Here is a 13285-nt window from a genome sequence, read left to right as displayed (position 1 = left end):
CCCCTTTAATGAGAGGATGTCAGCCTTATTTCCAATTCTGTTTACTGTGAAAGGGTCTGGCTCTGTGTTTCATCAAAAACATAGCATAATTGCATATGGTCGAGTATTCGTGAAAAGATTGGTTCATTCATTCAACTAATATTTATTGAGCAGCAACAGTATCAAGTACCATTTTAGGCGCTGGGAATCTAGCAGCAAGCAAGACTTAACGGAACAGAAAAGACCATGATTAAGTAAACAAGTCACAAAGATAATTTCAGGTGGTGAAAAAGGTAAAGCAAAAGTAAAGCAAAGTAATATGATGGAACAGGATCAGCATAAGGGAGGGAGGTGGCATTAGATCAGGAGGTAAAGAAAGTACTATCTGACAAATTCTTAATGATGAATTGTTGGCCATGAAATAATCAGGGAAAATAGCATTCCAGGCAGAGGAATAAAAAATGTCAAGGCCACGAGGTAGGAATGAGCTTGGGATACTGAGTTAGTCAATATGGCTAACACAGATTTAGAGGAGGTTAGTGACAGATGATGTGGTCAAACGACCAAGGACATGCAGAGTTGAGATCTTGCAGGGCCCTGGAGGCAATAAAGTGGCACTGGGTTGTAGGAATAACACACGCCTGAGACCCATCCTCCCTCACGGGACAGACTCACCCCATTTAGCATCCAACTGATTCAAAAGGCCTTCCAGATTGTGCCATCCATTATAAAAAACATTACTGAATTTTTTTTTCTCTAGATGTGTTAAAAATATCCCACACCTCACTATCAAGGGTCCTCTTTATTTTCCTTGATTAGTCTCGCTCCTGAAAAAGGTAGCCTTCATAGACAAGTTTGTAATCTAATGGGCACCCGGGTGGTTATGTTTCTCTTTGTTTTAGCTGCTTAAGAGCACAAAGCCCAAATCTGATCCAGTTCACATGTTCGTGGGGGCTTTCCAGCATTTTATTTTGTGGATGTCTTTGATCTCTGGCTTCATTTTGCTTTTCCTGCCCCTCCATTTGCCTGGCTCAAATGTCCTCCCTAATATATTATGAAGTTTTCATTAATCTTTTCATTGATTCATCCATCCAACCCATCCAATTCAATGCCCTGCTCACCCAGGACACATTAAATCATATTCTGGAGGGAGAGGGGCAAGGATAGGATATTTTAAATGCCCTCCAGTTGATTCTAACGTGCAATCAGGATGGACGAGGACTGATTTAAATTTTAAATGTTTGCCATTCTATATTTCTGGACATTCTGCTTCCCAATAGGATGCATTTATACTTTACAGTGAAAAGTAAGGAAAGATTTCTTTGCAAAATAACTTAATTATGCACATATAGAGTATACTCTGTCTTCTGACTTCTACAGAAAGGTACAAATAAAGAGTAAAAAGAATGCCACAACACGGCATTCTCAGTAGACTACAGGGTCACAGAAGGCCCCCTGGAATGTTCACCCAGACTTCCTCTCATCCTCCCATAGTGCCCTGAGGACAGAGGTCAAATGTCATCTCCATCACTGAATTCCAGTGCTTGGTACAGCACCTGGCACATAGCAGATAAGCATGGAGTATCTGTTAACTAAATGAAACTGTGCATAATGGGTATGATTCCCCCTATCTGCCAATGAACCTGACTTGTACATATTCCATCATCTGTAATCCAGGCCTGTGTAAAATACAGAAAGTATATAAACTCTAAAGTCCTATTGTGGAAGAGTTAGCCATTTGACAAATGTTGGTTTCCTTAACCACTAATACAGGAGAGTAAAAAGATGACTGTACTCACTCCACAGAGAGGAAAAGTGAGGGGGAAGAGAATTTTCATTCATACTCAGGTACCAGGTTAAATAATTCATGGTCCCCTCACAGAATCCCCATTGTATCTGTGGCAAACTTTCAACATTCAAAATATCCACAAGTTAAAAGTAACTGATAAAAACTGAAGGTGTTAAATTCTGGTTTGCTACAGAAGAGCATAAAATATTATCTGAGCAAGAAAAATTCATTTGACAACTGAGTCAGAACAATTTTCTATGGAAAATCTAGCAAAAAAAAAAAAAACTGGGAGAAGGTACATTTTAGAAACAAATCTGTTTTTGCTCAAATACTGCTGACAGCAGGCAATTAATGTTTGAATTAATGAATGGTAGCTCTTATGACATCATAATCAGATCCTAGGTGAGCCTGCTCCACTATATGACTCCTTTCCCTTCGGCAATTGTGTTCCAGCAGGTGGCTCTGCAATGTTCAACTTCTCTACTTGCATCTCTCCTTGATTCTTTGAAATATCTGATATTAGGGTGACCAGCCACCAGCACCCAATGATACTACTCAAAATAAATAGATAAAAACAAGCAGACATGCAAATAAGAAAAAAAAATTGACAGGAGGTATGTTTGTGCCACATATTTTCAGGGTGAAATTATTAACATACATAAACCTTTCTTACAAAGAGAAAAAGTAAGCAAGTGCACGATTAACTTGTATGTGCTACAAGGTTCTGAGGATAATACATATAGAATTAACTTTTCAGCTCTTAGTTTTAGCATCCCTGGTACTCGTAGGCTTCCAGACTAGTAGAAAGCAAATGTCATAGTTCAATTCCATTTCCTTTTACTTCCCATTTCAGACTATCTGTGGTGATTTAACTTACAATGAACATGACCCAAACAAGCAACTAATGAGTTAAAGGAGAGCAAGGCAGAACAGAGCCCTCATGATCCATAATTCTCATTCCTCTTGAGAGCTGGCTCTATCCCACACTGAATGCCTATACATTCTGGGAGAAGTACATTGATTTCTTCATTCAATTTCCCCTTCTGAATAATGGTTTATAGTCTCTTGGTTAAAAATGTCATTGAACCAGTTATCCCATGATATCATTTTCTGAATTGCCTACTTAAACTACCTACAGAGAGAGAGAAAGAAAAGGAGAGAAACTGACTAACAGAAAACCAACCAAAATACTATATGAATTTTGAATAGTTAACTCTTAGTTATATACAAAAGCAACAAAAAAATACTTCTATATATCTAAGGATTCAGAAGGTGTTCACACAGGTTCTTTCTAAAATGGAAGCCAAGAAGTGCTCCAGCTGGGAGAAAAATTCAACCAGTATTAGAACCTCAAGAATAAGGAAAATATATAAATGATGTTCAATAAAACTAGTAAATCTTAGTATTAAATAAAAATAATTGTTGTTAAGCAAGATATAAAACTTGAAGCAAATATTAAAAGTAATATGAAGGTTAAGTTAATTATAAAATAACAATTTACTTATAATCACTTAGATTACAAATCTCATGGTATTTCAACAAAAACTGAGCGATTATGGAGGAAATAAATAAAAATTCAATAAATACCTCATTGTGCTATTGCAAGTGCTATTGCCACTTGCAATACCTCAGCATTTGCAAGGAGTGTCATTATATACCATTTCATATTTACATTGATAGGCACAAAAATGTAAAGGTAATCTCTGGTAAAATAAAAATAGGATGCATTTATTTATTTATTTTTAAGATTTTGTATTTATTCATTTGACAGAGAGAGAGCACAAGCAGGGGAAGAGGAAGAAGGAGAGGGAGAAGCAGACTCTCCGCTGCGCTGGGAGCCCGACATGGGGCTAATCCCAGGACCTGGAGACCATGACCCGAGCCCAAGGCAGACATTTAACTATCTGAGCAACCGAGGCACCCCAAAAACAGAATATATTTTAAAAGACCATTTACAAAGCTAGCTAGTGGGTAAGGGGATGGGCAAAATAGATAAAGGGGATTAAAAGGTACAAACTTCCAGTTACAAAATAAATCATGGAGATAAAAACTACAGCATAGGAAATATACTCAATAATACTGTAATAATGTTGTATGTTGACAGATGATGACTATACTTATCAAAAAAAAGAACATAATTAAAAGGCACGTGACAAAAAATTAAAAGGCATATGACAAACTAGGTAGGGCAGAAATTGCCAAGATATTTTGTCAATTGAAGAATTGCCATCCTTTATATATAAAGAGTTATTATGAATCAATAATAAAAATATAAACATTCTAATGGGAAAAATGAAGGGGAGAAATACAGGGAAATACCTCCCACTTCTATTGGAAGACATTAGCTAAAAAAAAAAAAAAAAAAAAAAAAAAACTCTCCAGAGAGAAATTTGATAATATGTATCAAGAGCTTATAGTTTTTCATCTACTCTGACAGAGGAATTCCACATATAGAAATTTATCCTAGATAAATAATCAGAGGTAGGCTCAAAGACTTTTTAACTTGTATGTTTATAACAGTGTTATTATATACAGTAATGAAGAACTGAAAAACCAAAATGTGCAGAAAAAGAGGAATATTACATAAAATGCAGCCATTTAAATCATACTTTCTAAGAATATTCAGTATCAAGATAAAATTCTTAAAATAGAAATAGTAAAATAAAATATAGGGCAATATTTTGCTATGATTCCAATGTATGGGGAAAATTTTTACTCATATAAATATATATGCATGATAAATAAAATTAAAAAGAATTATATCAGAATTTCACCAATTTCTGGCTGAAGAGGTTAGGAGTGATTTTTATTTCCTTCTTTATAGATATATTTATATTTCAGCATTATTACCTAAACATGTATTTTTTTTAAAAGATTTATTTATTTATTTGACAGAGAGAGACACAGCGAGAGGGAACACACGCAGGGGAGTGGGAGAGGGAGAAGCAGGCCTCCTGCTGAACAGAGCCCGATGCGGGGCTCGATCCCAGAACTCTGGGATCATGACCTGAGCTGAAGGCAGACGCTTAACGACTGAGCCACCCAGGCACCCCTAAACACATATTTTTACACCAGAAAAAATGTTTATAAAGTATTAAATAATGAACAAAAATTAATATTGATCAGACTTAGAAATTATTATACCTACATATCTTTGGGAATAATAATTTTCAGCCCTGTGAGCTGTTAAGAAATAATTATTTACTCTTTTCTAACAACTATGGGTTCTGGTCTAGCTAGCTTTGTATATCAGGTTGGTTAATAAAACTAAGAGTTTAGATCCCATTCTAATCAATTTAATAACAACATATGTTCAAGTGCCCCATGCAGGTCAGGCTTTCTTGAAATCACGGTTTTCTGGTAGAAAAGAACAATGAGCAAAACAGACTGGGATAATCTAGTACAAACTGATCACCAATGGAAAAAAAGATATAAATGAATCTCTTAACACCAGTGAACTAGTCAACAGCATTACTGGGAGGCTGAAAATATTAGGTAAGAGTATTAGATATAGGTTGTTACTTTTACCACCATCTTCTTAACTCTGCATTCAAACCTCTAACTTTCTTTTCCAATTTTTTAAAAAATAACAGCTATGAGTTATCAGGCACTAACCACATACAGGTTCTGTTCTCAGTGCTTTACATATTTATTTCTGTTCTTTGCATCAACTCTGTGATATGTATTATCATCCTCAGAAGGTAATTTTCCCAAAGAATCTACATGAATCTGCCAAAGAGTCTAGTGCAAGTAGGGATTCAATTCTCCATTTCCCCACTAACTGAAATTTGCTTTGATATTCAAACTATCCTCCCACAAAACATACATAACCCAGGCTTTGCGCCTCTGTCCATCCCCTTTCTCCTTGTTCCCCATTTTAAAATCTAACACCTCCTGCAGGATCAACCTCAGGCAACCTTGAAATCCTGGCTACAAGATGCCTTCCCAAAAGCCCTAAGCAGATTAAGGGACAAGTCCCTTTATGCTTCCAAAATAGCTTGACCGTATCTCAACCAGCATACCTAACATTTGGTAATTATTAGCGTTTATTTATGTCATTTTCAAAAGGCCAGTTTTCTCCTGGAAGAGAAGCCATCTAATGCTCCCCTCAGTGACTAGTTTCGGAAGGTAACTTAAGTAAGCCAGATAACTGCGAACGAATTATTTTGAAGTACCTCTTTAGACTGTGTGTTGTCGGGAATTGGATTTTCATATGTAATGAGTGTCATTGATTATAAGAGAGTGCTTCTTTTGAGATGATGTAGTAGCTGCTATTGCCACTTGCAACGTCTGCCAACAGGGAGAATTTAAATGTTTAAGGCATCTGAATAGACTAGGGGAGGCTACATTTAAAATATAGAAGAGGTATTGGCTCCGTAGCTCAGGGTCCAAGGTCTGTCCCAAAATGATAAGGGCCCAATTGTGCCTTAAAAGCGCCATAAATATAAACCCTTGGCCCCACCTGAAATGAGCAGCCACTTGGACTGGATTTTGTGGACAAGCCACAGTGGCTGGCGTTTGAAAAACTGCAACAGTGAGGTAGGTCTCTTCTCTACCACACAAGAAACAGCCCCTGATGTATGAGGGGCCAACAGAGCCAGAACATGTCCTGCCCAGCCACTCCCACGCTTCTTTCACCTTGCTGTGCGGGCACTGGTGGATGAAAGTGTCGGGGTTGTGTTTGAGGTTAAAACTCTCCTTTCTTGTAATGAGGGCCTGGGGCCCAGGGCCAGTGGGTGATGGCGACAAGCTCAAATCCTTGACTGAACTTCCTTCTTTCCTTGAAGGAAACTCATGCAAATGCCCCCTGCCCTCAGGAGACAGTGAGCTCTGAGGACCAGATGTCTGTGATTCATCTCTGTACTCTCGGCACATAGGAGGCATTGGGTAGATGTTAACAAACACTGACTATTGTTGAAGGTTCACCTGCACAAACCCCACTGGGGTCAGCCCCCTCGCTGAGCTCCAAGAGCCATCTATGTTTGCGTCTCTCCCTGGAATCCAGCGCCACGGCATCGTACCCTTATCTCAGGTATCTTACCCTTATCTCAGGTACGCGTTCCTCCCTAGGCTACAGGCTGAGCATGTAGTACCCATTTGAGAAACACGAATATGCGTATGAGCAAATGGATTTCAGCTTTCAAGAAGCACACGGATTTCAGTCCTTTTTATTTATAGTACCAAGAGTCATGAATTTTCTCATCTGAATTTTGATATTGGCCTCAGTGAATTTTGCCTGCAAGTTACATTCATCTCAGAAGATCAGCCTGAGTCATGAGTGAAGAGAAGTTGAGAACATGAAAGGGGGCTAAAAATGCATGCAAGGATATTAAAGCTCCTTCTATCCCAATGTAATGGCAGAGGTGGCTATTGGTCAGGCTTTACTTTATTAATTTTTTTTTAAAGATTTTATTTATTTATTTGAGAGAGAGAATGAGATAGAGCATGAGAGGGGGGAGGGTCAGAGGGAGAAGCAGACTCCCCGCCAAGCAGGGAGCCCGATGTGGGACTCGATCCTGGGACTCCAGGATCATGCCCTGAGCTGAAGGCAGTTGCTTAACCAACTGAGCCACCCAGGCGCCCTATCAGTCAGGCTTTACTTTAGATAAAGGAAGAAATTAAGGCCTCATCATTGTGTCACATGATAAGAAATGAGAATGACCAGGTGGTCTCGCAGAAACCAAGAACAACACCCATCCACTGCAAGATCTTTATACCAACAAGGGGAATTTAGTCAGACAGCACAAATGTCATGCTGAAGTGGGGGCTTGCCTCATTCTATTATGCACTGAGTGCTACATACAATGAAGAGCCAAAGAGAGTGGATCCTACCAGTTGGCCATTTGAATCCAGATCCTGAGATAGTGCTTCATTTGCAATACCCATAAATCAGCAATGCCTTGTTTTCTAAGTGGATTTGGACGGATCTCCTGGAAGATTCCCCAGTAGCATGTTACCTTTAGGCACCTTGGCCCTCCATCTCTCCCGGTTGATGTGCACCACCTCAGTCCAAGTGGCTTTGAAACTCTTGTAGTCAACGGGGATGACAGAACTGTTGATGGGGGCGCTTCCTTCTGAGCTAGTGCTCTTCACGCCCGATCGCTTTGCATCCGCTGAACTGATGCTGTTCAAACTGGAGGACAAAAAGTCACACCAAAGAGGAAGGGTAGTGTTTTAATAATGTATGCCAATGAGCAAGCCCAAGAAAGGAGTGGTTAACACTCCTCAAGTTGTGTTGCGAAATTCCTGGGTCCTGAAGTTTGCAATTCCTATTTTCCATATGTGACAAACGGGAAATTCTGTTTTCAGCAGGAAAAAAAACCATCAAGGTTTCAGCCTCATGAGTATCACTATTCCCCATATTTCTTCTCTGCTGATTGGTATCCTCTTACTCAATATGATTAGAATTCCCTCACATGAATTCTCTGTCTTCAACTCTCCGAAATTAACTAATTTGAAACTGGGCTTCTACTTGGTTTCCCAGTGCAGCCACCTGCTTCCACACTGACCACTTTCCAAGTTACCCAGCCACTTGTACCTCTTTCTCTCCAGCTCCAAACCCCCCACCCCCCGTACTGGAGTGCCTCTGACCCCAGGATCCCCAAGGCCAAAGTAAGAAGTTTTCCTTATGTTCCCAGGGGAAGCTGAAAAGGCACAGACACCCTAGAGACTGTGGGAAACAGTCATATAAAAAGCATTTTTTAAATGAATATTACTTCGGGCACCTGGGTGGCTCTGCTGTTAAGTGTCTGCCTTCGGCTCAGGTCATGGTCCCAGGGTCCTGGGATCGAGCCCCACATCGGGCTCCCTGCTCAGCGGGAAGCCTGCTTCTCCCTCTCCCACTCCCCGGCTTGTGCTCCTGCTCTCGCTATCTCTCTCTCTGTCAAATAAATAAAATCTTTTTTTAAAAAAATGAATATTACTTCATGTTTTAAACATGGGCAATTTTGCATATATAGGGAGGTCACCTTCTGGGAAACTTGAACGTATCACACACTTCCAGGTGGCTAGCGCTGTGACCAACATGAATGCAAACCCACTGACAACCACAACTGAGGCTGAATAGATAAGCAGGATACGTTTCAGCCGAGTGCTTGCAGAGCTATGGGGTAGGGGACTCAGGCAGAAGGCTTCTGTCTGCCATGTCAGCAGCCCTCACTGGGTCCATTCACCTTGACCATCCCCAGGACCCCACTGTCCTAATATTTTTCCTATCTTCCCTTCTATTTACTCCTTCTTTTGCTCTTTGCTTATTTTTCCCATTAAATTCCATTTCTCTCCTTTCTCCTGTATAACAAAGCCCCAGGTTCTACATGGACAAGCGGGAAAGGGGCAGCGGGACTAGCAGTGGCACCACTAATAAAGACTAAGTGTTAGTACTTCCTCCGTGCTCGACCCTGTTATAAGGGCTTAATGTAGACTAAATAACTTCTTTAATCTTCCCTCCAACCTAGGAGTATTACAACCCACATGGGGAAACTGAGGCCACTCACCTGAGATGGCATGGCTACCAAGTAATGGGACTGGGATGTTTAACCTGGAATCTGACTCCGGAGCCTGCTACTTATCTATGCTCAATATAATGAAGTTATGTCAGAGGTGATTTAAAGCTTTCAGGTTCTTTTTCTTTCCTCCACTTCATTCTCTTCCTAAACCTAGAAATGAAACTCAGTTTCATTTCTTGTGAGAATTCTGATCAGGGGTACTTTCTTTTTGCACTGGGGAGCAATGACTGCCTGGGGCCAGGAGGTCAAAGTGCTGTGATGGGTGCTGCCATGAGCAAAAGCACCAAAAGAGAGAACGGGGTGGAGGACCAGCCCTGGAAACCCACCAGTCGTGGTGTGGATCTTGGTCACTCCCTTCCAGGCCAGCCTGGAGAGCACAGATAGTCCAGCCTCCACTCCTCTGAGAAAAAGAAAGAGGCAGACACACCCTTACAAGAGAGGGAGGGCAAACAGCATTATGAAATACCCCGTCTCTCCCAAAGGAATAGCTCTGTCCTCACCTGACCCCCATCCTTCAAGTTTCTCCACTGACCTTGAATGCCTCTGTCCTGTCCCGCCACTTTGGGAGGTTTCATCAATTAACGGGCTCACAATCTTCTCAGTCATGTCCGTGAGCACAGTGAAGGTGGGCTCCACAATGAAATCAATAAAACCTGAAAAGAGACAGCAACACCTCAGAGGAACTACATGTTAACTGGGCCTTTCCATATTTTCCTATGGAAACTGATGAGTCTTATCTTTCTTTTAAAATTTATCCACAGAGGAGCTCCAGATCAGATAAGGAGAGAGGAGGTTGGTCTTTATTCATTTAACATATTCCTTGAGTTGAATATCATGAGTCAGTTCCATCTCTCCAAATAACTTTCCTATGACTTTCTAGTATCCAGCTCAATCAAGTGATGAAGAAACACAGATTCAACCCCCACTAGGTAACCAGTGCTGTGGTTCGTGCTGCACAAGAGACAAAGACATAAAACACAACCTGCCTACCCTCAAGGCATTTATAAGAGAGATTAACTGAGCATAGAAATGACCCCTAGAGTATATGGAAAGGGCCAAAGGAGAAGCCCAAAGAAGGCCCCTGGGAAGGTGAGGGAGGGAGGATATTTTCCCTCACCCTGAGAGGCCTGTGAACAGCTTTATGGAGGTTGTGATGTTTGAGCTGAGCCCTAAGTCTCTTCACTCCAGGTGGAAGGGGTGGAATAAGCAAAGTGTCGAGGATGGGAAAAAATGCAGGATGTGTCTGAGGATTGACTGGGGCTTAAGGATTTTTTCAGAGTTGGAGTGGGAAAGCTTGGGAAGGCAGGTAATCATCAGCTCAGGAAGGGAGGCTCCTAAGGGTCTGGCTAAGGAGTTGGGTGGGACCTAGATGGGTACTAGAAGCCCCTTGAGATGTTTGGGGAGCATCACAGTTAGATTTTTTCAATGTTCTTTGGGAAAGTTAATCTGGCAAGATGGGCATGAAGGGAGAGAGCAGGAGGGGCTGAGTCTGGGAAAATCATTTGAGAAGCTGTTGTGACAGCTCAAAGGAGAGGTAAGGAGGTGGGATCCAGTGCCAGCGTAAGGTGGGGGTGTCATGGAGGCACGGGTGCAAGCAGCTCGGGGGGGGGGTGCTGCCTCTGAGTGGGAATTGTTAGAGACCTCCCCCAGCAAAGCAGAGAACCCAGGGATGATAGGGGAGCTGTGGCTGGGGAAAAGGACGATGGGCTCAGTCTTAGATCTGCTGACTCTGAGGTGCCAGGGATACATCTAGATGGGAAAGGGTGAGCAGAACTGGAAGAAACAGGGTTGGAACCTGGGAGAGGGGTCAGATCTGGAACTGGAACTTTGAGATATCACCATGTTGGGGAGATAGTTGATGTTAGGCTCTAACATCTAACATAGTCACTGTCTCAATGGCCCAAAGATACCCAGGTGTTCTGCGACACATTAGTAGAAAATATATGATCTGGAACTACTGGTGGTAGTTTATTACACAGCCACGTGAAAGTTGGAAGGAAATGAAACCCTAATCAAAGGAAATATGGTGTTTGGTGCAAATGCTTTTATGGTTTTCATGACTGAGGTGGGCACCCAGCTGATTTCCTTGCCTCTAGTCTTACTCAAAACCCTCCCAGCTACCGATAAGAGAAATCTTTCTAAAACAGTGGTTGACAAACTTTTTCTGTAAAGGGCCAGATAGTGAATATTTTAGGTTCTGTGGGCCAAATCTATGACAACTCCTTAACTCTGTCACTGTAGTGTAAAAGTAGCCATAGACAATATGCAAAGGAATGAGCTTAGCTGTGTTATAATAAAACCACTTATAGGACAAGTACGCCAGATTTAGCCCATAGGCTATAGTTTGCTGACTCTTATTCTAAAGCATCAATTTATATTTTTAAATCTTACTTAAAATTCTTTAGATATGCCCTGATTTCCTCCTTAGACATGTCACTTACTTCATCCTACTCTCTGCCCACTACTCCAGCCATATGGAGCTGTTTGTAATGCCCTGACCATACTAGGCTGTTTTAAATTTCCCTGCTCAGTATATGCTAATCCCTTACCTGGAATGCCCTTCCACCCACCCATTACACACCTCTAACCAACAACACCGTTTGCCTAGATATTACCTACTTATTTCTTAAGCCCCAACTCAAATATTACCCTTCAACAAGTCTTTCTGAGTCTAATGGTCCACACACTCTATTCTATACCCAACTGTGCCACATACAAAACTCTACCTTAGCACTGTAACACTCAAATAGATTTTGTTTTCCTAACATGTTGTCTACTGCCCAATCCTGGTTCAGTGTCTTTGGGAGCAGATGCCATATATAATCTGTATTCGTTTTTTTATAACATCTATTTTAGTGCCTAGCAGTGCCTTGCACCTAACAGAAACTCAATATACTATTACGAAAAAAAGGAATGAGTACTCAAAATACAAGTGGAAAAAAAACTCAGTAAATCCTTGTTGAATTTATTTTTTGAATGATTTCAGACTCTTCCAAGCGAAGAGCACTGCTGATATTTAATTTATGTGTGATACTGGTACCCTCTCTCATATCTGAGGATTTTTGTAATGCACATATATTATGGTTATTAGAGTACAAAATTATCTTTTCCAAAAAAAAAAAAGGTGCTAAAAGCTTTCTAAAAAGAAGGAAACATTTAAAATGAGCCATTCCTAGAAGTAGGGTCATCCAGGAAATGGGACTGTCCTGGAAACAGGGCCAGAGAAATGATGCCAGAGAGACTTCCAGGATTGCATGCAGAATGGAGAGGCTGAAATAGAATGGGCTTCTTGCCACTGATTCTTGTTATTGCACTGGAAAGTTGAGGCCCCTTTTGCTCTTAGTGGGGAATGATAGCGACAGCAGAGCATCACTGTCTAATCTTCCCACAAACCAGCCACATTTCAGGGAGCAGGATGGGGAGAGCAGCTCCAACCCAACCAGCCAAAGCCATGAGCACAGCACAGCAGAATGGAGCCATGTTCCCAGCCAAAAGAATCACTGGGAGCATGTGAGCTTACTTCTAGGCACCCCTCTCTGTTTTTTCTTTCCATCCAAAGGGCTGTCAACACATACCCACTTGCGACTGAGCAACCATCGTTGACTTTCGATCACACAGAGGAGAAAAAGGCAGCCCCAGCTCTGCTTCTCTGTCACCCTAGGAAAACAGGAAGTCACAGTAAATTAAGATCAGTAGGCAAAGTTGCCCAGATTTTATTTAGCAACTTCAATTGCCACAAAGGCCACTGGTCTTTATTATAATTATTACAATTACATTATGTAAGAAGTCCTTTTGGGGCCTGCTCCTCTGCATAAAAGACACCAAGAAGCTGAAGCCCTCTGGGGTCCAATCATTCCATCCAACTGCAAAGGCACATGCTGTTGTATAGAAAGCCTCATTAGGCAGCAATAGGTCCCCCGAGGAAAATAAGAAAAGCCATTGTGTCTTGTGGCCTAGAGCCAACACTGCAGTCAGAATTCCTGTGTGTTCTCGAGTTGTCGAGTCGATCTAT

General features: G+C 41.3%; 1 protein-coding gene across 5 annotated transcripts in view; it reads right to left on the bottom strand.

Annotated features, from left to right (window-relative positions):
• The window catches only part of PDE1C (phosphodiesterase 1C), a 409149-nt gene that overhangs the window by 58918 nt on the left and 336946 nt on the right, over positions 1-13285 (bottom strand). For all 5 annotated transcript variants that reach the window (XM_064575093.1, XM_045864458.3, XM_045864460.3 and 2 more), the window contains 3 exons: positions 12849-12930; positions 9806-9926; positions 7726-7901 (listed from right to left, as the gene is read on the bottom strand). In XM_064575093.1, the coding sequence (XP_064431163.1) occupies positions 7726-7901; positions 9806-9926; positions 12849-12930 (379 nt within the window). The remainder of the gene's footprint in view (positions 1-7725; positions 7902-9805; positions 9927-12848; positions 12931-13285) is intronic.

The sequence above is a fragment of the Mirounga angustirostris genome, unplaced genomic scaffold, assembly GCF_029215605.1.
Source record: "Mirounga angustirostris isolate CCGP_5_RB_7025 unplaced genomic scaffold, mMirAng1.0.hap1 SCAF_12, whole genome shotgun sequence".
Lineage (NCBI taxonomy): Eukaryota > Metazoa > Chordata > Mammalia > Carnivora > Phocidae > Mirounga > Mirounga angustirostris.
The sequence above is the reverse complement of the archived record's forward strand: the minus strand, read 5'-3'. Positions and strand labels throughout refer to the sequence as shown.